Genomic DNA, 25,872 nt, shown 5'->3' with positions numbered 1-25,872 from the left:
TGTCGGAAGTTTTCTCTCAAGCTACTGATTCTGGGTTTGAGGAGAGAGAGAGAGAGAGAGAGAGAGAGAGAGAGAGAGAGAGAGAGAGAGAGAGAGAGAGAGAGAGAGAGAGAGAGGGAATGAAGGCTGTTCTGAGAGATGAAGGTTAGAAATGTATACAGGTATTTGTAAATTGTAATAACTAACTATACACGCACGCAGCAGAGAATTGTAATAACTAACTATACACGCACGCAGCAGAGAGAGGTGCTGGTCCCCCTCAATATTGAAATGACCGAAACACCCCCGGTATGCACAAAAGAACAGCTTGTTAATTAAAATTGAAACTATAATTAGTATACCGGAGTTGATAAAATTTGATTTATACTTGCAACCAATATACGTTGGAATCATTCTATTTTTCATTAATCGATAACTATATATGAGTATTCGTACGATATATATTAATCCAGAAATGAAACGAACAAGTGCAAATTAAATCGAAAAGATTGGGGGTTCGTTGAATATATTTCCGTTTAAATATAACAAATATACAAATGGAAAAGAAAATAAATAATTGATTTGGATTTTGTTCATCTTATTAAAGTTTTTAATTGAATATTGTCCAATGCAAGTACTTGAAAAAACAAGATTCTATAAACTGAGTTGGCATTATATTTATTCCGTAATTTTCTTCACACACTGTATATAATAATTCCAAGTGAAATAAACATGACCCATTAACAAACAAAAAATAAAAACCACAATGAGAACCCAATTTATCCATTCAATCTAGTTATTTATTTATTTTTAATTATCAAAAACAACATTCAACAACAGATGTACACGAGCCCTTAAAACACCCGATCGAACCCTCGATGCAGTTCTCGGCAAAGCAAAGGCCTCGTCGAACATTCGAACATGCAAACGAACCCTAGTCAGATAATAATCCAAAGTTCAATGCGAGTTTACAGTCAAGAAAATAACCACATATATGAAACTATACGCCTTGAAGATGTCCTTTACAAGATGTGTAATATTCTCGGGCACACGGGTAATGAAGTCTTCTGTATACATACATACAATGGCGCGCATTTGTCCATAGTCTTTCGCTTGATCGAGCGCGCTGCCTTCTCTTTAATTAATTAGTTCAACCTGTGCAAATTTCAGTAGTCCAACGGATAAAACTAATAGATGAAAGGAATTTGAGTGAATTATTAACTTATAAATAAATAGACAAAAACAAGGATCAGAAATCCTGGATTTTTTTGATCAAATCCTTAAACATGCATATGCAGTACGTACAAAATGAAGTACTTCCAACTTTTCGTATTTTTTTTCTTGACCTAGTTTACTGAATTTGGTAGACAAATAAGTAAAACTGAAGAATCAAGTGGCCCGGCCCGGCCCGGCCCGGCCCATTGATGGTAAATTAAGCAAAGCTCCGACCATATATAGTTGTTGACCTAGTTTCACATGATCACATCAATTAGTTTCCTAAATATCACGGATCACGGATAATATATATATATATATATATATATATATATATATATATATATATATATATATATATATATATATATATATATATATATATATAACGGGAGTTTGAAATCCAGCCCATTAAAAGAAAAAAAATATATAAAGTTAAAGAAAGCAAGGAAAGGGGGAAAACAACTAGGGTTTGGAAAGGGGGAGATTGATGACGAAGCTGTGGAAATTGCAACCGCAAAGGAAATCATGGAGGTTTCTCTTTCCGGGCAATAAGAATACGAAACCTAGGAGCAGCCGCCGGAGGAAACCTAATGTGCCGGAGATTCCTCGACCCCGGTTTATTTACGGTGGTCCCACCATCTGGTACGACGGAGATCCGACCCGCTATCGTCCTTGTTTCCTGAATAGCATCAAAAAACACGCCGAATTCGCTATTCAAGTCTACAACAAAACACGTGTATGTATATTAATTATTCATTGATACTAATTCTTAATTTTAATTAATTGATTCTGATTATATGTATATGTATTATATTATGTAGCTCAACAAATACAGTTTAGTGGAGCTGTTGCACGTACATTCACGACATCGCGATGGTTTGCTGCTGCATATGATATTTACCGCTAAGCCTGACCCTGAAGAGGATAATTACTATAATAACCCCATTACTTTTAGAGCTGGGATTAACTTCTCTCGTAATTATCTACTCTACTTTTATTCTCATAGGTAATCAATTTTTTTTATTTTTTTTTTGATATATATTTAGGCCTCGTTTGGTTGGTGTGATTGACCGCGCAGATATTATTATGTTATCATGAATAGGGGTTCGAGAGAGGAAGAGAGAGAGACTAGTGTGCTCGACGGGGATAGTATCTCGGTCGTCTTGTTTGACAGAGATCCCAACACGCGCTGCAATTGGGACAACGAAACAAAGAATATGATCAATGAATGTTTGGATTTTGCTCTTGATGCCTACAACAAAACACATGTATGTATAATGTGTATCTCTTCTCCTTTTCTTTTCATTTTTTCCCCTTTTTTTCGATTCTTGAAAAATAATTCTTTTTTATTTACTTATTTATTTATTGTGTTCGTGTGTATGTAGCGCAATAAACTCGTTCTTATGTACCTGGTGCGTGCAACTGGAGTTAGATGTGCAGCTGGAAATTTATCTACGGTGGATTTGATATTCAACGTCAAGCCTTATATGAATCCCAAAACTTATCATGCTCGGGTTTCCATCACACATAACTATGTAGAGTTTGTTAAATTTGTCGGTCCTGCTCGCGCGTTGCTATAGGTAAATTACCTTGCTATAGGTAAATTACCTTTTCGGAATTTTCATTTTGCCAGGTGATTCCAGCTTCCAGGTTCATAGAACTTATGATCATATGGATTATTAAATTATCGAGTTAATAATTTAACACGTTCTCACCGAGTCGGGACCGTGAGAAACTATTATTTAATTAAGAATACTAATTTATTAAGTATTAATTTATCGACGTTCTGTTGTATATATATGCTCATGGAATATTTAGTTGTGTTAATTTTTATATAGTTAGGTTGTGAACCAACTTTATTTTCGAAACTATTTATGATAGATTTATATGGTTTCAGTTAAATTAGAGAAGAAAAATATTTCAAGTAATAAATATTTTGCAAACGTCCAAGTCAGTTTTGAAATGAAGTTCGAGTAATAAACAATATATAAATGTGGTAATTGAAAAACAATAAAATAAAGTGAGTAAAGCAAACGAAGCACCGATTATAGTGGTTCAGATAAATTTTCATAGTTCATTTTGATTTTTTATTTTTTACCAAGATTGAATTGATTATAACTAAGGATATTAAAATAAAAGAGGGGGTAAAAAATTACGTCCAATAATAACAAAATATAATTGAATAAATAAATAACTAAAAGGGAAATATTGAAGAACTAAGGGTCCATTTGGATGGAGGGATTTGGGGAAGGATTTGATTTGGGGAATGGATTTGAAATGACTCCAATTTTGGAGTCATTTGAAATCCATCACTATTGCTCCAAAATCAACTAAAAAGGAAGGGTGGGGATTTGAAATCCATCTCCAAATCCCTCAATCCAAACAAGTCCGAGGGATTTGTTATTATGGATTTGAAATCCCTCCATCCAAATGCACCCTAATATAATTTCATTTGTACATGTGACGGGTGTACGTCTCCGTCCCGTAGACCCAGCACAGGGTATCTAAACCCTCACTGTTATCCACGCCAGCTGCGGTGCACCTTCCACCACCCAATCATTTTCAAATTTTAAATATGCAATCACCACTTACTAGCCGTTAAATTGCTTTGTCATCATCTCTCTCTCCTTTTTCTCTCTCTGCAACAACTACTCATGAAAAAACAAAAGGATCAAAACACACTACTCAATCTATCTCTCCAACAATAATTAACACCACAATCCTAAAATTCTCCTCCAAAATCCTTTTCATTTAATCCAAATTTTTTTTTATTTTTTTTTTCTTCTTATTGAATTTGTGAGAACCAAATTTGGGAGTGGGAAAAAAGGAGATGAAGGGAGTAAAAGGGAAGCTAATAAAGAAACTGAAGACAATCAAGACAATTGGGTACCTAAAACCCGAAAGAATTCTTCAGGTAAACGCAGTAGACGGCTATTTCCACACTTCGCCCCCAAAATCGACCCCCGTTTTGTCCCGTACTCCGTTCGCAACAATTCACGAATCGCCGAAAAGGAATCGCAATGAGAATATTCTTCATTTTCAAGAACCCGAAATCATCGATGTGTCCGAGCTAATGAAGGATCTCGAAGATCAAGAACCCGATTTCTATACCGATAAGGAGAACATAAGACCCGAGAAAACGGGGGCCAAAACCCCCGATTGTGATAATCCGGAGTCTTTTAGGCGGCCCGATTTGAATTCGGGCACCCTTTTCGACCCGAACCTCTTAGCAGCCTTCAAGCAGGCAGTACTAGAAGCCAAAGAACTCGAAGCCGAGAGAAGATCAAGAATATTCGAGGAGAGCATTTTAAGAGAAGATTCATACGAGCCCCCTTCGAAATCGAGAAAAATCGATCAAATTATGAAAAACCCGATCACGGAATTCGAAGAAAGGTGTCCACCTGGCGGGGGCGAATCGATCGTTCTCTACACGACAGGGATTAGAGGGATTCGAAAGACATTCGAGGACTGCACAAAGATCCGATCTTTATTGCAGAATCTCAAAGTGTCGTTCTTCGAGAGAGATGTCTCGATGCATTCGGAGTTTAAGGAAGAGATGTGGAGGATTTTGGGCGGGAAATTTGTTCCTCCGAGGTTGTTTATCAAGGGGCGGTACATCGGCGGAGCGGAGGAGGTCTTAGGGTTGCACGAGCAAGGGAAGCTTAAGCCGCTCATCGAAGGAATCCCGATTGATCGAAATGAAGGCCCTTGTGAAGGGTGCGCTGGTTTTAGGTTTGTCGTTTGTTTCGACTGTAGCGGCAGCCAGAAAATCTTGCCGGAGAATGGCGGCGAGTCGGTGGATTGCTCGGAGTGTAATGAGAATGGAGTGATTGTTTGTCCATTTTGTTGTTGAATGGATTCATTTTATAATTAAGTTCCAACTCTCTCCTCTATGTATTTGTGTTTATGTTGGCATTCTTTGGTTGTGTTAATAAGGTGTCTCATTTTTTTATTTTTACATTTAGAAAGTAATGTTTTATGCATAAATGAATTTATGTTGTTGTAATATTTATTTATAAGAGTGATTTGTAATGACGATTGTGGCAATTGTGATAAGGAAGAAACACCCTTTACTCTCTCTCATTCAATTTTTATTTTTATTTTTATAAATATATTGTGTAGTAGTTTATGCAATTTGTTAAATGACAAATTATTGTAACATGATATAAGATCAAATTACGAAAATACCCCTCTTGTATAGGTAATTACAATTACGATTATGAATTTTCTTACAAGCCCACCATTATGGTGTCAAATTCAACATATTCTTCTAGATTCCGTGGAATGTTCTCTAATCTGTACTCGTTTTGTACAAAAATGCAGTTTCTGATGCACCACAATAGATATTTACAAACCAAGAGACACGTCTTATGAGATCATTTTATTTCAAATTGTGGAGCTTGGATGGTGTAAAACGGGTACAAACTGGAAAATATTACACATAATCTAGAAGATTCCACTAAATTTGACACCGCAATTGTGAACATGCAAGAACATTCATAGTTGATGGGTGGTTGTAATTACCCGAACATGAGGGAGTTTTTCGTAATTTAACATTACCTCAGGGGTTGCCCGTAATTTACCAATTTGTGAAATTCATCCGAAAAACGCGTTAAATATTAAAAGCGTGCAACGTTTAAAAGTGTTAAAAGTGTTGAACCAAAGATTTTAAACTTTATGGGCCTTTTTGTATTAAAAAAACAAACAAATGGGCCTTTTTGTAATAGCTATGAAATTGACACCACCATGTTTACAATCTCTCTCACCTGTGTTCTCCCATGAGTTGTTGGCTCCACTTCCTCGCTTCAGTCCGTTTCACTTCATATTCAGGTAATTCTGCGCTCGCCATTTTGTTTTTAAATACGCATTTCTCTGAATTTTCACTACCCCTAATTAATTTCCTCGATTTCATCTGGTAATGGGGTTTCGTGATTTTGGTGTTTGATCCATTTTAATTGCGTAAATTATCATCCATTCACTGTGTATATATATGTATATATGTATTTGGGTATTGGCAGAAAAAGCCGCGGGGTGGGTTACAGAAGCAGCTACTGCAAAAATATGAACAATGAAGGTGATATTATGGAGCATGTTGTGTTTGATGGTGCTCAAGTAATGGTGGGAAACCCTCATTTGCTCCAGACCAAAATATCCTCTACCCGAATCGATGGCCCTTCGAAACTTCAGGTTCCGTTTAGTGGTAGCAATTTTTCACTTTTTGGAAAAATTTAATTTTCGAAAGGATCGGAGGAAATGATTGTAAGAAGGGGGTTGATGTTTACGGTTGATGTTTACGAGTTTAATATACACAGGCTTGTTGTTTACTGGTGCCTTCGTTTTGTTGAATTCGATTGTTTAGTGTTTTCTCGGTGGACGTGCAAATGCAATTCAAATTCATACTAATTTCGTTCGACCATTTATGCGTATGTGATGTATTTTACTTCGAAATTCCAGGTTATTGCAGATTTTGATGCTACGCTAACAAAGTATTGGATCGATGGTCAACGAGGGCATAGTATGTTATCCTTGTTTCTATACGATGGAGTATATTACTTATATCCTTTGTATCTAATTCTAATCTCTCTAATATTTAAAATGTAGGCAGTCATGGCCTTCTTCAACAAGGGAATGCTGAGTTTGATCTCAAGAGGCAGAAATTATACGACTATTATCATCCACTAGAAATCGACCCGACGATTCCGCTCGATGAGAAAGCAAAACTTATGGAGGAATGGTATGCCGCTTATAAGATGCATAAAGTTAATGCTTATCTTGTATAATTAAAGCTTCCACTTTGCACTTCAGTCGTTCGGGATTTGCTTGCTATTATTAGTTTCTATCAAGAGTTCGGTAAGTCTGAGGTGGTTGAAGTGGTCGATTCTATATATGCAGGTGGGAGAAAACGCATGCTCTTCTAATTGAGGGAGGACTCAGCTATGGTGCAATAAAGAGCTCAGTGGCTAATTCGAGGATCGCATTCAGAGAGGGCGTTACTGAACTCTTTGAACTATTGGAGGTAAATATTTACGATTATAAAATGATTTTTACAATTTTCACTTCATGGCTGATATAGTTTTGTTCTTACAGAGAAGTAATGTTCCTGTCCTTATATTTTCTGCTGGCCTGGCAGATATTATTGAAGAGGTTAGCTTTCCGAAATCCCAGTTAGTGAGATAAATATCGAAAACTTGTATATTTGAGACTGACATCTTATTACGCCTTGTTTTATTAGGTGCTGAGGCAGAAACTTCATAGATCCTTTAAGAACGTTAGAATTGTATCCAACCGAATGGTTTTTGACCAGAATGGGGACCTTGTATCGTTTAAAGGTATCTCTCTATTTTTAAAGGCTTTTCAGTTAAAAACTGTTTGTTTTGCTGAATCCCTTTCCGATTCTGATTACATAAATGGTGATGTAGAATTTGTTTTTTTTCTTGTACAAAAATATTATCGAAGATATTGTGGTTTACCTCAGGAAAAACAATTCACGTATTGAATAAGAATGAGCATGCGCTTGACATGGCTGGACCTCTTCATGATCAGCTAGGCGATGCCAATGGATTGACGGGGGATGTTTTCTCTGTGAAAACGAGAACTAATGTGCTACTTCTCGGTGATCACATTGGAGATCTGGGAATGTCTGATGGTTTGAATTACAATACAAGAATATCAGTCGGATTCCTGTAAGTGAGAACTACCCTTGAAAGAAATCTTAATCTTGATCGTTATGAAAAATGGGAATAATTTTTGAATGAAATTTCAGAAATAGTTGGTCATGAATCGAAAAGTTATTAAACTTCTACTATATGACGACATTCGATGTCGAACTTATTGAATTTGATTCCTCTCGACTTTGTTTTATTTGATTTTATTCTAGTTCGGACCAATTTCTTGTTCGTACTTGTTAAAAGAATAAACATTTGCTACTCAGTGATAAAGTCTTATACAATTTTAATTGTCTTACCTTATTAAGTACTTGCTGCAGGAATGACAACATCGAGAGTTCCAGTGACAGCTACCGCAGTGCCTTTGATGTTGTGTATATGGTAAGTAGAAAACTTCAGAAAGTTCTGCACAGGAAGAACGTTCATACGATGTTGTATCTATCTGTTACTCGTATCATATGTATCATGCCTAGTAGTAATACGATTTTCCCGAGTTTGTTTGCAGAACGATGCAGCCATGTGGGGAGTTGTGAAGCTTGCCTCTCAGCTTTGTTCAACTTTAGACGATTAAGTGGAATCCTACCACAGATCCCTTATTTTTTCGGATGTGAAATTACTGAAAAGAGTCGAGCCAGAACTCTGCCGATTTTGATCCAGTGAAATTACTGTGAAATTAGCTTCAACCGTATGGTTCGAAATGAAGATCATTTTTTTTCTCTCATTTAGTTACTCTGATTACCAATCACTCACGAGCTCGCTCGTAAAATCATTCGAATGCCAATTTGTTGCAATAGAACAGAACATTTACTGTCTTTATACTACAGAGGAAGAAAAGCGTACTACATTTAGTCGGTTATAGGTATCAACTGTGCTCTTGGGGATCATCAGCTTTACCTCGGTAATTTGTTAACAATCGGAGGTGTTTTTATATATCCTGATAAATTGATTGAAAACTGCGTCATTTGCAAACAAATTCTAGTTTCAGCTTATTTCCATGAAATAATCCTAAATATTAATAAATTGGATTGATAAAAAGTGCTTTTAAATTTGTATATAAAAACTTTAGCTCAAAAAAGAAAAATATCAAATATACTCGTAAGCATTACATAAATGTACACTATGCTCTTCCATGAGACAGGTTAGCACTATAATGTAGCGTCTCCCGTTGAAGTTAATTTGTGTTTAAAGCAGCTATTAACAACTCATACAATGTATATATATATATAAGAAATGTTTAAAAACATTCGGTTTTGGAGTAGGCATTTCCAAGAAAATCGGTTACTGACGTAAAGTTGGAAGGGAAGCTTATAACCATCTCTTATCATTCTTCAGATTCTGATGTAGATAAGTTTGCGTTTGCAGCATCGCTATTATCTATTGCCTCTGCTGTTGAGCACTCGTTAGTAAGGTTTTGCAGACATCTGGTGTAATGGAACTCGATCTGTAGCCGTTGATGAAGGTGTGTGGTAGATGCCATCAATCCCTTCTTCAGATCAACTTCTAATTCCCTTATAGGTATTGCAGCCAAGAAGTTCTTGATGTACTCTTTACACGACTCTTTGCCAGTGCAAACTACAATTTCGGTAGATTCCGGTGGATCACTGTGCTCTGCGGGTATATTCCGGTGGATCACTGTATCTCTATCGAATTTCAAGATAAAAGCTTGGTTGCAGCGCTCGTAGAGCCTCTCACCAAGAGTGTCGATAATGTAGTACGCATCTTCTTCAACCTTCAGAATGAAAAAATGGTCATTCCAGCTGATAATGTACACCAAAGGGTCACTGCCAGAAGGGATTTCATCCCAAATATCGTCGAATGACATTGCACCTTGCAGAAAATCGAACCCCTTGTCTTCAGTTCCTTGCTGTGGTTGGAAAAATCCGACGAAAGATTTTTCCGGGACAACAGAAATTGGACGAACTTGAGCCTCGAGGACTGTGTCGAGATCGAAATGCTTGTCCGGGAATCTTTCTTTATAAGTCTCGTTCTCGCAGAGATTCCTCCACTCGAGTGAGCCTTCTCGGATGAGGCTGTCGAGTTGAGACTTGATCGGCATCACTGCCCCGTCACCGCCGTTGGATTGGAACCAATGGGCAATCACCGCCACCAGAGCTGTGCACGCGCTTTCGCCAGCTGCGCGTTCGCTCCTCTGATCGATCGAACCGAAGAAAACTTGTGTTTTCAGCTTCATCTCTCCATTGCGGCTTATTATCTCCTTGCTCTCCCATGTACCAACAGCAAAATTGTCATCTCCAAATGGATAATCTCCACCACCTTCCTTCTGCAGAAGACACCGTCAGAAAAAAACGACAAAAACAAACACGGTAACGGAACAAATGAAACAGAACATGAAAAAAAAAAAAAAAAAAAAACACGAGACAGAAAGAAGCGTACTGTTGAAGTGGTGGTGGATTCATCTGAGGAACTGCTGAGGTGGCGGCGATCGAAATCGATGTCGTCTCCACCTTCTTCTAGGTGGTCTTTTCTCAGCAAGGGCTCGCCTTTGACTTCTTTAGGAGATCTAAAGCTTAATTTCCTTTTTCTCCAAGGAAGAAGAATCCCACGTTTTGAAGAATTCTGGTCCGTTTGTGGAGGATTGTAAGCCGAAGAACTACTACTACTTCTACTATGGCTGTAATAAATCCAGTCTTCATCCTCACTGCTGCTCGTGTTCGAACGGTGAACTGATGATGCTCCGGCATTGTTTGCATAGGCCAATGTCCCATAATCAAAGGATTTTTTTACACCAGAATCTTCTGTTACTTCATCAATGTCCTCCTCACTCCTGACAGAGCTGTTTCCATCACTGCAATATTCCTCTTCATGGCTTGTCCTTTTAGCTCTGATTGCAGACAGCCCTTCGAAGATATTCCCCCTTTTTTGGCTCCGTTTGCGAGTTGGGATTTTCTTCTTTTCGATTTTGGTTGCTTCTTTCTTCGACGACAGTATTTCTCCGTAACAAGGGGATCGTGGGAAAGAGAGGATGGTGTGAGAAGGTTCCTCTAGATTTCTTAGTTCTAGAAGACTAACTGACAGCTGCATTAAAGATAGATGGACAGAATATTCATTAAAACAAAAACAAAAAAAAAGGTGAAGGAGAAGAAACAAGGAAAAAATTGTGTAGAGATTTGTGCATACATAGAGGGAAGCACTTGTATTGGCGTCGATGAGGCCACCGGGTAATATCGATAGAGGGATGCTAATTTCTGTGTTCTGTTTTTCAGGTGCAGAAGCAAAATCTGCTAGGTTTAATGATGCAGTGGCAATAACAGGGACGGTGTTGTTTTTTGTCCCTTGATTCAAACCACCCTGTTAATAGTAATCATATGAGAAAGCATGAAATGTAGGGATTTTTCTTGCATACATGTAATTGATGCATCAAATTTTCAGCACAGATAGAAACCCTAAATTCCTCCCCAAAAAAATCAATCGTACAATTAAGGCCTCATTATACTGCGAAGATAAAATTATATAATTTAAACTCACATTGAGGAAAAGTGTAAATGAAATATCCCAAGGAAGAAAGAGAGCAGCAGCAGCAGCATCGTTGTGCTTGTGGTTAGAAGAAGAAGAGAAACTGCAAACAGAGCGGAATTCTTCATCCCACACAACAACACCGTCATCGTCGCCGCCCAAATCCTCCGGCTGTTCCATAGTGAAATTCCTCCTCACGCGCCGCTTCTTCCTCAAACCAATGATCCCCTTCGACGGCGAGCCTTTCCACGTGATCTCGATCGAGAATCTTCTAGAACAATCCAGAAAATTGACCGCTCCTCCTCCTCCAGCGATTCTGAGGTGATGGAGAGTGACCTTCGCTTCGAATTTCTTCGATGGCCGTCCCCTCCACTTCATCATCTTCACCACCGCCATTTTTTTTCTTCTCTCCTCTGCTTTTCTTCTTTTGACTTTTTCGATCGATCGATCGATCGATCAGAATAAGAGAAGAGGAGGAAAAACTAAGTCTTTGGCGGAGTGTTTCTGTTAAATTATATGTATCTATCTGTATATCTATATATAGATATAGATACATATATAGTATAAAAGGGGAGTATATATGTATATATAATATATTTAATTTGTAATTTGAAAATAGTGCAGAAAGGGAGATTGGTTGAAAGTTATGTAGCGGATGGAAGATCGTATGTGCTCCGCATAACCGTTTTCACATCATTTTCTATTATTTTATTCATATTACGGAAAGAAAAAAAAAAATTCTTATTTGTGAAATTACAATTATACCCTCAATTATGAATCTTCTTGCACATTCATTTTATGGTGTCGAATTCAGCAAAATTTTCTACGTTCCGTGAAATGTTATCTGGTTTGTACTTGTTTTGTGCAAAGATTCATTTTCTAATGCACGGCAATCTGATATTACAAAGCAAAAAACGCATCTTACGATCATCTTGTACAAAATGTGGAGATCGAATGGGATAAAATGGATACAAACTGAAGAATATTCGACATAATTTAGATGATTCTACTAAATATTGACACCGTAAAGTGGACGGTACGAAAATTCATAGTTAACTGAATGATTGTAAATTGTAATTAATCAAAATATTATTTATAATTCCATTTTACTTGAAGGAGTGATGGCCGTAATTTATACTATTTAATGTTTGTAGATATAGAGAGAGAAAGAGAGAGGGGGGCCGGCCGGCTGTACAGATGGATACACATAAGAACCAACGGTATTTCCAACTGTATATTGTATATTTATTTTTTATTTGTGTATCAAATGGGTCTCCATTTCTATTTTTGATTTATCACGTCATTTAGAGCTGACTTTTTTATTTTTTATTTTTATTTTATTATTAAAAGAATATCCATTGATAAATTCGATCTTAAGAAAATCTAGTTAGGACAGTTTTTTGAAAGATAAATTCCATTTCACCTAACATGTATTCCTATTTATGACAAGAGTGGAGTGGAGTGTGGCAATCGTGTATTATTTATGTTGGCAAAAAAACAATTTAAAATATACGAGTGCTTTTTTTTTTCATGCATTGCGAAAATGGAAAGAAATTTAGGTAAATACTTCTATCTTTTTTGGTTTTTTCTGTGCTACATCGATGAACTTTATCGAATTGTATCTTATTATACACGTGTATAAATTGAAACACATCAATATCCGTGAGTAACTATGATTCTCTTAAAGTAGCCAAATGTCTCGTCGTTTAATTAGTGATGTGTATGAATGGATTAACGAGATTTTCACTATCCTTATTTGATGTCCAACGAAACCACAACTAAGGAAATGGGCTTGGCAGAATCAGCAGGAAAAGAAGATTCTGTTGAGCTCGACTCTAGTTCGACTTTATAAAATAACTTGAGAGGAATAGTATAAGTGTGACCAATTTTTTTATGTGGCCAAAAATTTCATTTATTTATTGTTATATATGTTGATAACCATTTGAGTGAAAGAAAGAAAAAAAGTGTTTATGATTGATACCAAACCTAGTGGTACACATGTATGCTTAGGCTCTAATCAAATTGTAATGGTGCTTCCTATTTGATCTTTATGTTGTGTCTAATAATAGAAAAGTAAATTGAGTAATCCACACTCTCAAAAGTGCACACATTTTGTGGTGTATATTGTCTTCCTTCCATGAAATTGTTTTTGAGGTCCATATGACAGCCAAACTGAAAACAACATAAAGTTAACACCCATACCAAAAAATAAAATTATTACACGATTTAAATTCTAAGTAAAGAAGCGATCGCATGAATTTCAACAGATCAGTATACATGTGTGTTTTTCGTCTATTTTGGACGTATCTACGTTGTAATACCATCTTAATCTTGTCCAAACACCTGTTTTATTTTCGGACATTTTCAAGAAAAAAATATAAATAAATATAATAATTATAATTAATGTTGTTATAAAAATAATTATCATTATTTCTTATTTGGATGCCCTAGTGCAAGTGCATGTACATGAATATAAATTGGTGCACTTCCAAAACATCAAAGTTTAGCCACATGCCAAAAGAAAAAGTTCCTTTTTGTGGTTGCATTTTATATCCACTAATTCAATTTATATATATAAAATAAATAAATAAATAAATAAAATAAAAAATAAAAAATAAAAAATGAAACCGACCACATCTATTATATATACTACTATTATAGATTCTTTCATTATACTTTATGAAAACTTTATTGTTTGGATCCCATCAATGTTAGGACCAACAATCTTGATTAAGGTGAATTTAATAGGGTTTTCTAGAAGTTCCAACGTTGACTGTCCATTTTATTAGGCAAAGTGGTAACTATAGGAAATGAGAATTAAGGGAGAAAACTATAGCACCTATCTTTATTTGATCAAATTTTATTTTGACAAAAAAAAAAAAAAAAAAGTTAATTAGGTATCTGTCAAAAATCGGTAAATAGGTACATAATGTTGAATCTACACCCAATAACCTAAAAATTAAAATGCAACCAAACTTTTTGAATATTCAATTTAAATAAACCAGATTATACAAAAGCAAGTGAGCTGTCAATTGATGGCCTAGTGGTTTGACTTGACTGTTTAAGCAAGTGAGTTTGTATCAATCGACCAAGTTCGAATTCCCTTATCAGTGGTTACTTGATCGAACTTGTTAAACATAGTTAGTCAAATATGGTTTACGTATCTCGAATCGGATGATTAATAATTTATTATACGAGAATGTAAGTTTATCCAGTGCACTCATATAGTTGGCTAAAAGTTCATTTATTACCTCTTGCAATAGATTTCATTATTTTTTTTAATTTCCTTTAAATTATCATATGCTTGATGTCATGTCTATTTAAATGCAAATTAGAGGCCTTCATGATTTATGGTTGAATCAGTATTTGATTGAGACAATAAAAGGGAGTGAAATTGAATAGGCTTCTTTTGACTTTAAATAAAATTGACAATTTCATTATTCATTATTTTGCTCCCACTATTTCTGTATATGGGCCACACTATCTATAAGTTGACATTATGATCGATAAAGACTTTTGTATTTGAATGTAATAATTGTTATTATTTTAAAAGTGATTGTAACATTTGTTGTTAGTAAAATTCCAATTTCTTAATAAATGTCACAAGTGGAACAATTGCAAGTGTGTGTAGAACAATTTTGTAATTCAAGATTTGCAATGTACAACAATTTTGTAATTTTGTAATTCAAAGTTTCCAATCAGGGTATGGCCTAACAGTTGAGTTTGTGTTAATTGACCCAGTTTCAAATCACCTTAGGGCCAACAGTCGCTAGGTCGAGCTTAGGGCGACCTAAGGGATGACAATTTAACCCTCCCACAGGGTACCCCCCCCCCCCCCGATTTACCGGGTAATCCCCGCCACGTTTGCTAATGGGGCACGTACGGGTTTTAAAAATTTCACCCGTAGCGGGTACGGGGCTTGAACATATGCACCCTTACCCGCCCCGTGTCGAACCCATTTATATTTTTTTTATATTTTTTTATATTATAAAATACTAATTTTAAAAAATATTTTAATTAAATAAATTATAAATATAAAAAATAAAAATAAACAAAATTACGGGTCCGGGGCGGGATGGGTTTTAAACGGGGCGGGTATAGGGTGGGTTTTATACGGAGCGGGGGCGGGTTTAATAAAATCAAACTCGGGAGCGGGTACGGGTGGGAAATTTGACTAGCGGGGCGGGTGCGGGTTTAATAAAATCAAACCCGGAGCGGGTACGGGTGGGAAATTTGACTAGCGGCGCGGGTGCGGGTTTTCCAAAACCCGCCCCATGGCCGTCCCTAGTCGAGCTTGTGACACATGGTTAACCTAATGTGGTTTAGGTCTCTCGTATACTTTGCAAACTATTATACGAGAGTATAGGTTTACCCCAATTAGAGCCAAGCCCATATGACCATAATCATCACGGTAAAGAAAAAAGACGTTTCAGATAAATGCATAATAGTGTTTTAACTTTTAAGAAACCTCAAAATTCTTCGAAACAATTAAAAATAAAATACAGAAAGATACCTCCAATTCCTACTATTTGTAAATTTAAAAATAATTAAGGACTTAACTTACCCGGATATATTTTCTGAACATAATCGAGTCGAAGTCAGTTATGCCTCGAGAGTTTCTTGCTGAGTCGCATTAACGAAGGAGCCAACGGTTTTGAACCAACGCATGAGATTCCTGTGGTCTTTCACGTAAAGCCAAGCTTGTAAGAATGGAAAGAGTTCCTCACTTATCCCACGCTCTAGAATGTATCCGTGCAGAGCATCTCGGACCTTTGCATCGACGTCTCTGTCAATTTTGTTCATACAACAAATTTCATTACATCACTCGAGATGAAAAAATAGATCGATTGTTAGACTAGTTATTACAATGCGGGAAGAAAAAAAAATCAATTATTATGCTCGATAAGAATTTTCGGAATAATATTAGTAGCAATTTTGAGTACCATTAAGAATTCTCTATTAGTGACTCTCTTCCAAAACAGTACAGCACGAGAAACGCAAGTCCGGCATTTTAAATTTTAACCAATCAGGAAACAGCGAAAGGCTAAAACATAGTTTTGTCCAAGAACAAATTATCACACACACACAGTGAAAGAAAATATATCGTCTGAAAATTATAATATCGTTTTCATGGTAAAGGAAGCCCTGGTATATGCACGTATATTACTTACCTATTCGCAGCATGAAACTTTGATCTTAAGGAAATAAACGTGATATTTTTCCAACAAATTGCAGTTCATATCAAAACACTGGATTCATATCAAATTTACGTCAAAAAATGTGTGGTAACATCACTAAGCACTAAGCACTAAGATTAAATCTGACCAAAAACGTTTATTCATCAAAACGAAGCTCTGTAACTGCAATTTCCTTAATCCTTATGCACATCATATTTACCACGTAATATTTTAACGTAGACAAAAAATGCACTTACTCAAAAACGGGGCCATTGTACTTAGTCGGAACATCAAGAGACTCCGAAGACTCTGATTTCGGCCTCAACGAAACCGAATGAATCCCTAAAGCATCGGGATAAAGCCCACAGAGGAAATGCAGAGATTCTTGCAAACTCGGCTTATAAATATCAACATGAACAAACAACTGATTGACGCTGTCTTCATCATAGTCATCTTCGGAACCCCCCGGAATAATGTCGACCATTCTCATCACCGATATACTGATCTCCTCATCTCGAAACGTTCCCTTTAAAACGGGACCCCCAATATCAAGCGCCCCTTTGACCACAGTGTACGGAGAAGGAGGGCTGATTTTCTGTAAAGTATGAAAGCAAATTAGGTTACCCCATCATAAGTAAAAAAATCACTGCAATGGTTATTTATCTTTGATGAGAAACTTTCGATAATAAAAACCCCGACAAACTTGGGAGGAATTCACAGCAAAGATAATAGAGCAAAATTACCAAACAGTATACTGTATTGTGTTACACGAAAATTCTCGATTTTTGCTGCCAGCAATACGAGACTGAAGGAATTTACTAATGAATTCATCGAAATTAAGCACGAATAAGCAGAAGAAGAAAATGAGGAAATGAATAAAACCCCCATAAACCCTCTCCCAATATTTCCTAACAAAAGGGGGAATTTCCGCACATTTACCATGTAATCGATATGTATATACAAGTAATTTATTGTAAAAAAACGTAATTAATATAAAACAAAATGGTGAATGGATAGAGAAATAGGTTACCGGAGGAGGGGTCATCTTAGAAACTTCGAGATAGTGGTCTTTGAGGGAACGGAGGATGATGGAGTTCACGGTGACAGAGGCGGTCGACGAACACCGGTGCGGTATCGTGCGCCACACTCGTCGCTGCAGTGCGCCACCGGCGCACGATAGAGCCTTCCTCCACATAGCTTCGATCTTCGCTTCGCTGCTTTTTCTCTCACTTCTGCAGCAGCTCTAGAGAGGTTTAAGGTTTTCCGGTTTCTAGTCTCGTACTATTCGTTTTATAAGTAAATAATTCTTAAGCAATATCCTTTAGTTATGTTTTTTCATTTATTTTGCTTTTCCGCTATTTATTATTTTTCATTTTTCTTGAAATGAAACTTTTTTGATTTAGTCCCGCTAAATTTTATTCAGCATATATCATTGTATAATATTATTTATATTAATAAAAAAAATATTTTATTATGTACCTAATTAATATTATGGTGTTTCCATTTAAAATTCGAGTCCACAACTTTAGAGGAAACTACAAGCACGCACAGATAAGTTGTTCACTTCACAGATGTTATTACATTAGAGTAACCTTTATTTGTTCCAAATGATCGCGCATGAAATTCGACAGACACATTTCGAAAAAATTATTAACTTCTCTCGTATGTTACACACACTACACAAACAAGCCGAATCACAGGTTTACAACTAGTCGTACAACACCAATCACGGTTCTTTTTCATATCAACACAGACAAACTGTTCAAAATCGGGACTCTACTATTTCGCCTTTCAAAATTTTGCTAAATAGACCAAAAAAATTCAATAGCAATACAAAGCACATAGAAGCTTGCTGGCTTGGCCTCTTATCTTCAAGCCAATAACAATTCCAATTATCTTCACTTCTTCCTGTTCTTGCTCCTGCCGATTCTCAATATCTTTCGACCCGACTTATCGACGCCTCCACTGCCCAACGAGAAGCCGCCACCTGCATTGAATTCTGCACTGCCCGATGTCTGAAAAGGAGACGGGTTCTGCAGATTTTGTTGACCACCGAACGGGAAAGGGTTACCTTGGGATGCAACGGTTGACCCGAATGTGAAGCCCGGAGGGGAAGGTGAGAGAGACGGTTGACCAAATACAGAAACGGAGGGTGCAGGTTGCTGCACAGGATCCTCAGCCATACTGTCTTCGGCACTCATACGGTCATTGCTCCCTGGAGAGACTGCTGCAAAAGCAGTGCTTGGAGCATTACCGAATAAATTCTGAGATGGTGAAGATAAGACTGAAGTGGAGGCCGTTGTGAATGAAAAAACGGGATTTGTAGAAACGGAGGGTGTAGATGATGCATTAAACGAAAATCCAGTGGCTGGGGATGAAGAAGCAAATGTCGAGCCGAAAGTAGCTGGATTTGGATTTTGCCAACTGGAACCAAAGAGATTCGGAGTACTATTGGAGCTAATTGTGGAGGGAGCTGAAGAACTCGCGCCAAAATTAAATATACCAGATGTGCCGTTACTGTATGAGCTAGTAGTATTGGTCACTGTCTGGGGAGTGGCTGCACCACTGCTTGAATCGACTGCATTGGCTGAAGATGAACCGAAACCGAAACTAAACATACCAGGAGTAGCACCACTGCTGAGGCTAAGTGCAGTTCCTTCTGAAGCAGGAGTAGAACTCGCACCAAATTTGAATAAACTCGGTGAGGGCCCACTAGCAGGGACGGTTTTGCTGGTATCCGATGTGGGAGCAGAAGAATTGAAACCGAAAATACCATTTGGATTGGAAACCTGAGAATTGGACAGCGAGGAACCAAAAGGAGTGCTGCTACTCATACTGAATGATGGCAAGGGTGCAGAAGAATCCAACTGAGCAGAGGCACCTTGCGAGGCAGTTTCAGCACCAGACACCGGAGATTTACTGGTAGTTGCAAACATTGGCGAAGAACCAAATCCAAATGTTCTACTTCCAGAGTTAGCTGCTCCAAATGGTGCGAGATTGGAATGTGGGCTGCTTGAGCTGCCATAACCAGCGTCTATTTTAGGTTTGGTATTGGGATCTGCTACTTCGGCAACATTAGCTGTTGATGCTGGTGAAGCTGCATTTGGCAAATCCACAGACGCACCAAATTTGAAAACAGGACCACTTAGATCAGTAGGCTTTGCAGAAAATCCAAAAATGCTGCCACTGGAGTTGGCTGAACTGGTGCTGGCTACAGCTGGGACAAAATTTGACACATCATTATGAGAAGCTGCAGTAGTTGACACTGGAGGAGGATTCGAAACAAGTGGACCATTTGATGCTGCGGAAGGAGCAAAATCAGATTTTCCATTTATATCCCCTGCCTTCGAAGGGTTCACATGAAAACCTTTGTCCGACGCAAGAACTTCCGTTTGAGAGACAGTCGATGCGTTAACATTAACCAAGCTGCGCATGCAGTTAAATATGTCAAATTGGAAGTTTGAGAAACACAATAATTGAGTCGAAAACAAAGACACTAGTTCAGAGTTATTAACTGAGAATTTTATGATTGAAAATCTTATTTATGTTAGTCTAATATATCTAACTGCATCATAACCCAAGAAATCTGATTCTAGTGCAGTTAAAACTCAACAAGTCGAGGATTTACTTCTCATTTGTGTGGCATTCATTAGCAAGTCAAAATGTACAAAGAGTGATGGTTTGGGTTCTCAATAGCAGTCAGAGAACTCAAGAAATTTGCTTATAAAGATCATAACAGAAAACAAACAGGGCAGAAACAAAATGAACAATATTTCCTGGAAAAAAAAAAGAACGTTCAAAATCCTAGCAGTTTTAACAGCAGGTACTAAACATTTCCTAGCTAAGCATAGCTTACAGTGACTAACCTGCTGGAGATGTCCAGTTTAGCTTCTGGAGTTTTAACAGATTCAAACGGCATTGAAGGTAACTTATCAACAACTTTGGAGCTAAAGCTGAATAAGGGAGGAGAATCATTTGTTTCCTTAGGTCTGTCAGATGGAGCAGCTGGTAAAGAAAAACCTGCTGACTTGGAAGCAGCCCTTGTTTCTTCTAATGCTGAGAATGCACTGAAACTACTTCCTTCTCCAAATGTGACCGCACCACGACTAAGTTCAGTTTTACTTGAGGTAAGGCTCGAAGGTGACTTATCTTCTGACTGGGTTGTGATTTTCACCACTTTGGGTTCTTCAGAAGGTGCAGACTTGCTGTCCTTGGGAGGGGATTCCATTGATTTTTTCTCTTCATAGGAAGGTCTAGATGCAAGCCAGTTACTGTGCACATCATCATCCTGCTCAAAGGAACCCTATTTTGAGAATTTAAGCAATATTTGTTGAATAAAACGAACTAACCCTATTTTGAGCTTTTAAGCACTTGAAATATTTAAAAATCATAGAGCACATAAATAACAAAGAAAAATGAACAATTTACCTCTTGTGCAGTCATCCTAAAAGATTTCTTCTTTTGAGGAGGTTGAGATGTACCATTTGTTAAAACAGAATCAGTAGACATAATGGGCCTCGAAGCTTTCAGGGACGGGGAAGAATCGTTGTTCATTGCAGGGTTCCACATGTCAGAAGGAACAACAAACTCTCTATGCCCATTTTCTTCTACATTTCCTTGCTTTCGGGAAGAAGAATCGCGAGAATCAACTAAATTGGCATTAGTCTTGTCCCCCAGCTTATGATCATCCTGAACATCCAGCTGCAACTTAGACGAACCCACATTCTCCATATTCCTAAGAGTCTGTCCAGAAAGCATAGTAGATGCCAATTTCAAAGGTGATTTTTCCCGCACAGCAACTATTTTGGACTCTGAGGCTTTTTCCTTCGGAGTCAACTTTTCAAGGTGTTCCAATATTCTGGAAGCTACCGCACTGGACTGGGAAGGAACATGAGCATAACTGGTTCTCGAGACATTTTCATTCTCATTTTCTTCAACAAGCTTCTGCTTTGCATGAGAACCAATTCCCACTCCATGAGCAGTATGATGAATTCTAGGAGCTAAGAGATTAGGCTTCTGTCTGATTCTCCGCATGGGACCAACAGAGCCGACTTCTTCATCTAAGACTGAACTCCTGCGCTTTAAGGTCTGAAATGCATAATAGTGAAATATAAAAACAGCTGAAGATAAAATGTACTCGAAGTAAGAATATCTTTTTTATAACTCCAAAATATTATACCATTTGCTGGGACTCGAACTTTTCATCATTCTCCACTAGATCAACCGATGATGAGGACATTGACAGTCTAGCATAACCATTACTGTTGATTCCACTTCCCTGTAATTGAATACATGAAATAACAACAAATCGAGGAAAGAATGTCATCTATTATATACATATAGATAGGTAGACTGAATGAACCTTGTGATTTGAAGCTGGATTAACTCTGGAATATGGGGTGCGAGCCATGCTGTAAATAGCCGATCTCCCTCGAGCTCGTGGGGTTAAGAATCCATTTTCTGGAGCAGCCAGGGGAATAGAAGTTTTCTTAGAGAGTGATGTGGTAGGTGACTTCGAGAAAAATGGTATATCACCACGCATATCTTTTCTAGCAACTTGACCGCGCATCCCTAGCACTGATGGTGAGACTTTTGAAGGCATGCTTCCCATGTATGATTTTGCAAGTTCAGCTGGTGAATCAACACCATACTCAAGGGCCTGGAGAAATTTTCATCAGCAATGTCAAACTCATTCTCTCTTGAAAATGTTAAGACACCACAAGATAATGTTTGCCAAAATCCACAATAAGAAGAGAGAGAATGTGTGCTTTCAAGCACATGCAACAAATGGTTTGTCTTACTTTCGATTTGGGAATAGGAGTTGACATAACAGCAGAGGATCTAATCCCCCCGCTGCTGTTTTCTTCCAAAAGAACACTTGCAAATTGTTGATGCCTTCCAAAATCTGAAGCAGCCTCTTCATTTTTTAGGCTAGAATCCCCATCAGGCCTTTCAACAGCTCTTGATTGCAGTAACTCAGTCAGATGGAGAATTTCAGACCTGAACACCAGAAGCTCTTCCGATAAATCAACTCAAAAGAAATGCTAACCAAAAAATAGGAAGAAGCAAAATATAATTTGAGCACTTGCTGAATGCAATATTTGATTAAACTAGACACCTAGCCTTAGATTACCACACACATCGGGAATTCATTCTATAAAATTATTATAATTCTTCAAAAAGGAGAAGTTATTCCATGAAGTAATAAATTGAACTAATTAGTTACATACTTATTTTAACAAATCTTGGAAATCATAGTTACATGTCAGATTTTGGAGAAAGAAATTACATGTCAGACACCTGCAAATATTTGGCATAAAAAAATAAGAAAGTTTCATACTATTACACCAAATGGCCACTAAGTTGAATTTTTAAGTCAAACTTCTTAATACATATGATAGGGCACAAACAATACAGCATCAATGAATGCAAAAAGAGAGAACAAAATTTGAAAGCAGTGGGGTAAGGAAAATTGATGGAGAAAAAGATAGGGATAAATAATGCACATCCATGCAAAAGATGGAACACGTTGGTAAACAAAACATATGTGCAACAACAAACCAAAACATGATTACGGCTACATGCAACAGAAACAGGAATATACAATCTAGCAATAAGTAGCTTGGCAGATTGTACCATGACAACCTATGAGTTATCACTGAACTAAAGTGAAACATAAAGCTCCTGGATAAATTAAATCAATCAAGTCATGTGCGAAGGAGACGTGGACATCCCTCTCAAGATGATTTAAAACCTTACCTGGTGAACGTCTTCTGCTTCAGCAGATGCTCAAGCTCAAAAACAGTATTACTGCTAGAATTATTTAGCGGCTGGCTGCAATCACCACCTGCGGGTTCTTGTGCACCATCTTGACCCTTCAACCATTAGAACATCAAAAATGTTAACATGTATTCTCATAAATGAAAGCAAGATTATGCTATTAGAAACACGCATAGAAGTGCCTGGTGTCAAAATCTATAAAGCGTCTTAAAATCCCATGGGATGGTGAGACAACATTGTGCAGAACCTTTCTGAGCCAAAAAGTGTCTGATATGGCTCAAATTCTCAACAGTTATGACGACAGCAACAAAAATAAAACGAAAAGAAAACACTGCTTGGAGAGCAACATAATTCTAGGTGCATGTTCAACAAGTTTATACGCTCACAGACAGTTGCAGTTACCACTGGCTAAAGTGGAACATTTATCTGTATTAATATAATACCATTACTATCAGACTTCCAATACCTTCAATAGACATAGTCCAAACAGTTCACAAAACCAGCAAAAGATGACATTTTCCTTCTACACTACTATCATTCCTCAAGAGGTTAAAGTTTTAAACAAACGAATAAAGATGTAAAAATCTGGGGTTAAATAATCCACTTATTCATAAGGATGTAAAAAACTGGGGTAAATAATCTGAAAAGCAAAGAAATGTGTATAATTGAACTTTGGGGTTAAATAATCCACTTATTCATAAGGATGTAAAAAACTGGGGTAAATAATCTGAAAAGCAAAGAAATGTGTATAATTGAACTTACGTTAAGATCTGCCCCTTGAACCCTGTTAAGATCTACCCCTTGAACCCTGTTAAGATCAGCCCCTTGAACCCTGTTAAGATCAGCCCCTTGAACCCTGTTAAGATCTGCCCCTTGAACCGCATCACTCACATTGTCTACCTCTGTTTACATCAGAAAGCATATGTCATTAAGTACCCCTGAGAATAAGTACATTGCAGCACCAGGACACTACGAAATAGTCTGCCTAAAAGCATCCAGTTTGCTAAGACTAACAAATGCTACTACAACACAAAATACATGATGCCAACTACATTAGATACTAACAGTTGACATAATAGACCAGTAATAAATGAATTTAGTCCATGTATATAGACTAAAAGACCAACAACCACCAAGATTAAAAACATACATTCCTATAAATACAAGTCTAGGTATAGCTTAAGAGTTAAAAACATATTAACATCTAGTAAACAGTAAATATTAATTATTGACATAATAGCCAATCAAAAATTGCAATTTAGTCTTTACATATAACTAAAAAGCCGTTTTTTAAAAATGCCAAATTTAGGGTTACGCTTCAACGTAATGACATTTCAGATTACATATATCAATTATGTAAAGTCACTAAGATGTATAGTCAAAACAACCAAAAGAACCCTGTTATCAACGCACAAGATATGTATAGTCCCAATAAAATCGTAGATTGCGGAACATGTCATAACCTGTATATCAACAAATATATGAAAATTATCAAACAAATAAACCCTTTTTGCATGAAATTCCTGTCCGACTCAACAACTATCCGAAGTAGGCTGAAAGATCTCAAAAATGGCGGCCAATCAATGCCAGATTCGTCAAGGAAAAAAAATGTATTTTCTTTCTGAAACATACTGTCCTTTAGATCAACTACCCAGGGCAAACCGAAACCGAATTCAGAAATCAAATATTTTGAAAAAAGACCGTTTATATCAATAAATACCTAAATAAATAACCCATTAATGTGCAACCACCCGACAAACACTTACTAATCGAAATTACATAAATAACAACCAAAAATTAAATCAAAAACAACATATAACCTCGTGGCTGAGGCGGCGGTAGCGGAGGGAGGCGTGCGCGAAAGACAGAGCCGAAAAATCGGTCCGCCCCATAGGATATGAGCTTGGAGGCGGGTTCTACCACTAGCTTCTTCAACCAGCTGCTGCTGCTGTTGCTGCTATTGTTGTTGTTGTTGTTGATGCTGCTTCCGCGAAGAACGGTAGTAGGGCGATCGTACGGCGTCGCTGGTTTGCGGAAGGGCTTCTTCCGGAACTTCCCTCCCGCTCCTCCACCACTGTACGAAGAGTAGGCGCCATTGGCCGTGGCTCCGCCGTCTTCCGCCGTCGACATTTGTCCAATTCCGAAAGTTCGAGGTTGTGACAGAAGGCGAATTAGGGTTTTTATTTTTTGGGTCAGGGGACAGAGAAAGCGATGCTCTCTTATTAAAGGATTAAAAAAACAATATATTGTGGGAACGAATGATACTACAGAATATCTATTAATTAATAGAAATATATATATATATATATATATATATATATATATATATATATATATATTATATCTTTTTTCCTCGAAATTGTGAGGCTTTTATATGCCATGTATATTAACTATTTTATCAAATAAATAATAATAATAAATAAAAAGGTATATTATGGACCAGAAATTGGAATATAATTTTGGAATATCGCCGATCTTGATTTCAAAAAAGTTCGATTCAATGATAACTTTTTGCATTCCTATTTTCTGATTTTCTACTTTTTCAAAAGTTTTTGGATTTAGAATTTAAAACATATGCA

The 25,872-nt window shown here is 37.1% G+C and overlaps 6 protein-coding genes across 11 annotated transcripts; 3 read left to right on the top strand and 3 right to left on the bottom strand.

Annotated features, from left to right (window-relative positions):
* The first annotated feature begins 1,617 nt into the window (after positions 1-1,617).
* Positions 1,618-2,971, top strand: LOC148769914 (uncharacterized). Its single transcript, XM_088818895.1, has 4 exons — positions 1,618-1,933; positions 2,019-2,203; positions 2,300-2,465; positions 2,583-2,971. The coding sequence occupies exons 1-4, from the start codon at positions 1,685-1,687 to the stop codon at positions 2,775-2,777; spliced, it is 795 nt and encodes a 264-aa protein (XP_088675021.1). The 5' UTR covers positions 1,618-1,684; the 3' UTR covers positions 2,778-2,971.
* Positions 2,972-3,796: 825 nt separating this feature from the next.
* On the top strand, positions 3,797-5,280 carry LOC105977402 (uncharacterized). Its single transcript, XM_013002708.2, has one exon. It carries the CDS (start codon positions 4,028-4,030, stop codon positions 5,048-5,050), a length of 1,023 nt encoding a protein of 340 aa, XP_012858162.1. The 5' UTR covers positions 3,797-4,027; the 3' UTR covers positions 5,051-5,280.
* Positions 5,281-5,897: 617 nt separating this feature from the next.
* LOC105977709 (5'-nucleotidase / magnesium ion binding protein) lies at positions 5,898-8,710 on the top strand. Its single transcript, XM_013003062.2, has 10 exons — positions 5,898-6,027; positions 6,216-6,384; positions 6,652-6,712; positions 6,799-6,931; positions 7,090-7,213; positions 7,285-7,341; positions 7,430-7,526; positions 7,673-7,880; positions 8,183-8,243; positions 8,368-8,710. Exons 1-10 carry the CDS (start codon positions 5,906-5,908, stop codon positions 8,431-8,433), a joined length of 1,098 nt encoding a protein of 365 aa, XP_012858516.1. The 5' UTR covers positions 5,898-5,905; the 3' UTR covers positions 8,434-8,710.
* A 213-nt stretch (positions 8,711-8,923) lies between these two features.
* On the bottom strand, positions 8,924-11,840 carry LOC105977342 (uncharacterized). Its single transcript, XM_013002643.2, has 4 exons — positions 11,349-11,840; positions 11,001-11,171; positions 10,257-10,898; positions 8,924-10,143 (listed from the first exon to the last, which is right to left on the bottom strand). The coding sequence occupies exons 1-4, from the start codon at positions 11,730-11,732 to the stop codon at positions 9,184-9,186; spliced, it is 2,157 nt and encodes a 718-aa protein (XP_012858097.2). The 5' UTR covers positions 11,733-11,840; the 3' UTR covers positions 8,924-9,183.
* Positions 11,562-17,793, bottom strand: LOC105977401 (Mitochondrial glycoprotein family protein). Of its 3 annotated transcripts, none has more exons than XM_088819519.1 (4): positions 17,544-17,793; positions 16,771-17,108; positions 15,901-16,122; positions 11,562-11,840 (listed from the first exon to the last, which is right to left on the bottom strand). In XM_088819519.1, exons 1-3 carry the CDS (start codon positions 17,706-17,708, stop codon positions 15,939-15,941), a joined length of 687 nt encoding a protein of 228 aa, XP_088675645.1. In that variant the 5' UTR covers positions 17,709-17,793; the 3' UTR covers positions 11,562-11,840; positions 15,901-15,938. The 3 variants fall into 3 exon arrangements, with proteins under 3 accessions (XP_088675645.1, XP_088675644.1, XP_012858161.2); XM_088819518.1 differs by lacking the exon at positions 11,562-11,840 and adding an exon at positions 13,367-13,508; XM_013002707.2 differs by lacking the exon at positions 11,562-11,840 and having other exon boundaries at positions 15,749-16,122.
* Positions 17,794-18,149: 356 nt separating this feature from the next.
* Positions 18,150-25,580, bottom strand: LOC105977625 (nuclear pore complex protein NUP1). 4 transcript variants are annotated; one of them, XM_088819522.1, is made up of 9 exons: positions 25,114-25,580; positions 24,077-24,195; positions 23,273-23,388; positions 22,315-22,513; positions 21,876-22,172; positions 21,693-21,791; positions 20,942-21,601; positions 20,380-20,801; positions 18,150-19,939 (listed from the first exon to the last, which is right to left on the bottom strand). In XM_088819522.1, the coding sequence occupies exons 1-9, from the start codon at positions 25,421-25,423 to the stop codon at positions 18,412-18,414; spliced, it is 3,750 nt and encodes a 1,249-aa protein (XP_088675648.1). In that variant the 5' UTR covers positions 25,424-25,580; the 3' UTR covers positions 18,150-18,411. The 4 variants fall into 4 exon arrangements, with proteins under 4 accessions (XP_088675648.1, XP_088675647.1, XP_088675646.1 ...); XM_088819521.1 differs by having other exon boundaries at positions 20,380-20,816; positions 25,114-25,567; XM_088819520.1 differs by having other exon boundaries at positions 20,380-20,816; positions 24,056-24,195; positions 25,114-25,553.
* Positions 25,581-25,872: the final 292 nt, after the last annotated feature.

The sequence above is a fragment of the Erythranthe guttata genome, chromosome 6, assembly GCF_056151865.1.
Source record: "Erythranthe guttata isolate IM_541 chromosome 6, IM_541, whole genome shotgun sequence".
Classification (NCBI taxonomy): Eukaryota; Viridiplantae; Streptophyta; class Magnoliopsida; order Lamiales; family Phrymaceae; genus Erythranthe; species Erythranthe guttata.
The sequence above is the reverse complement of the archived record's forward strand: the minus strand, read 5'-3'. Positions and strand labels throughout refer to the sequence as shown.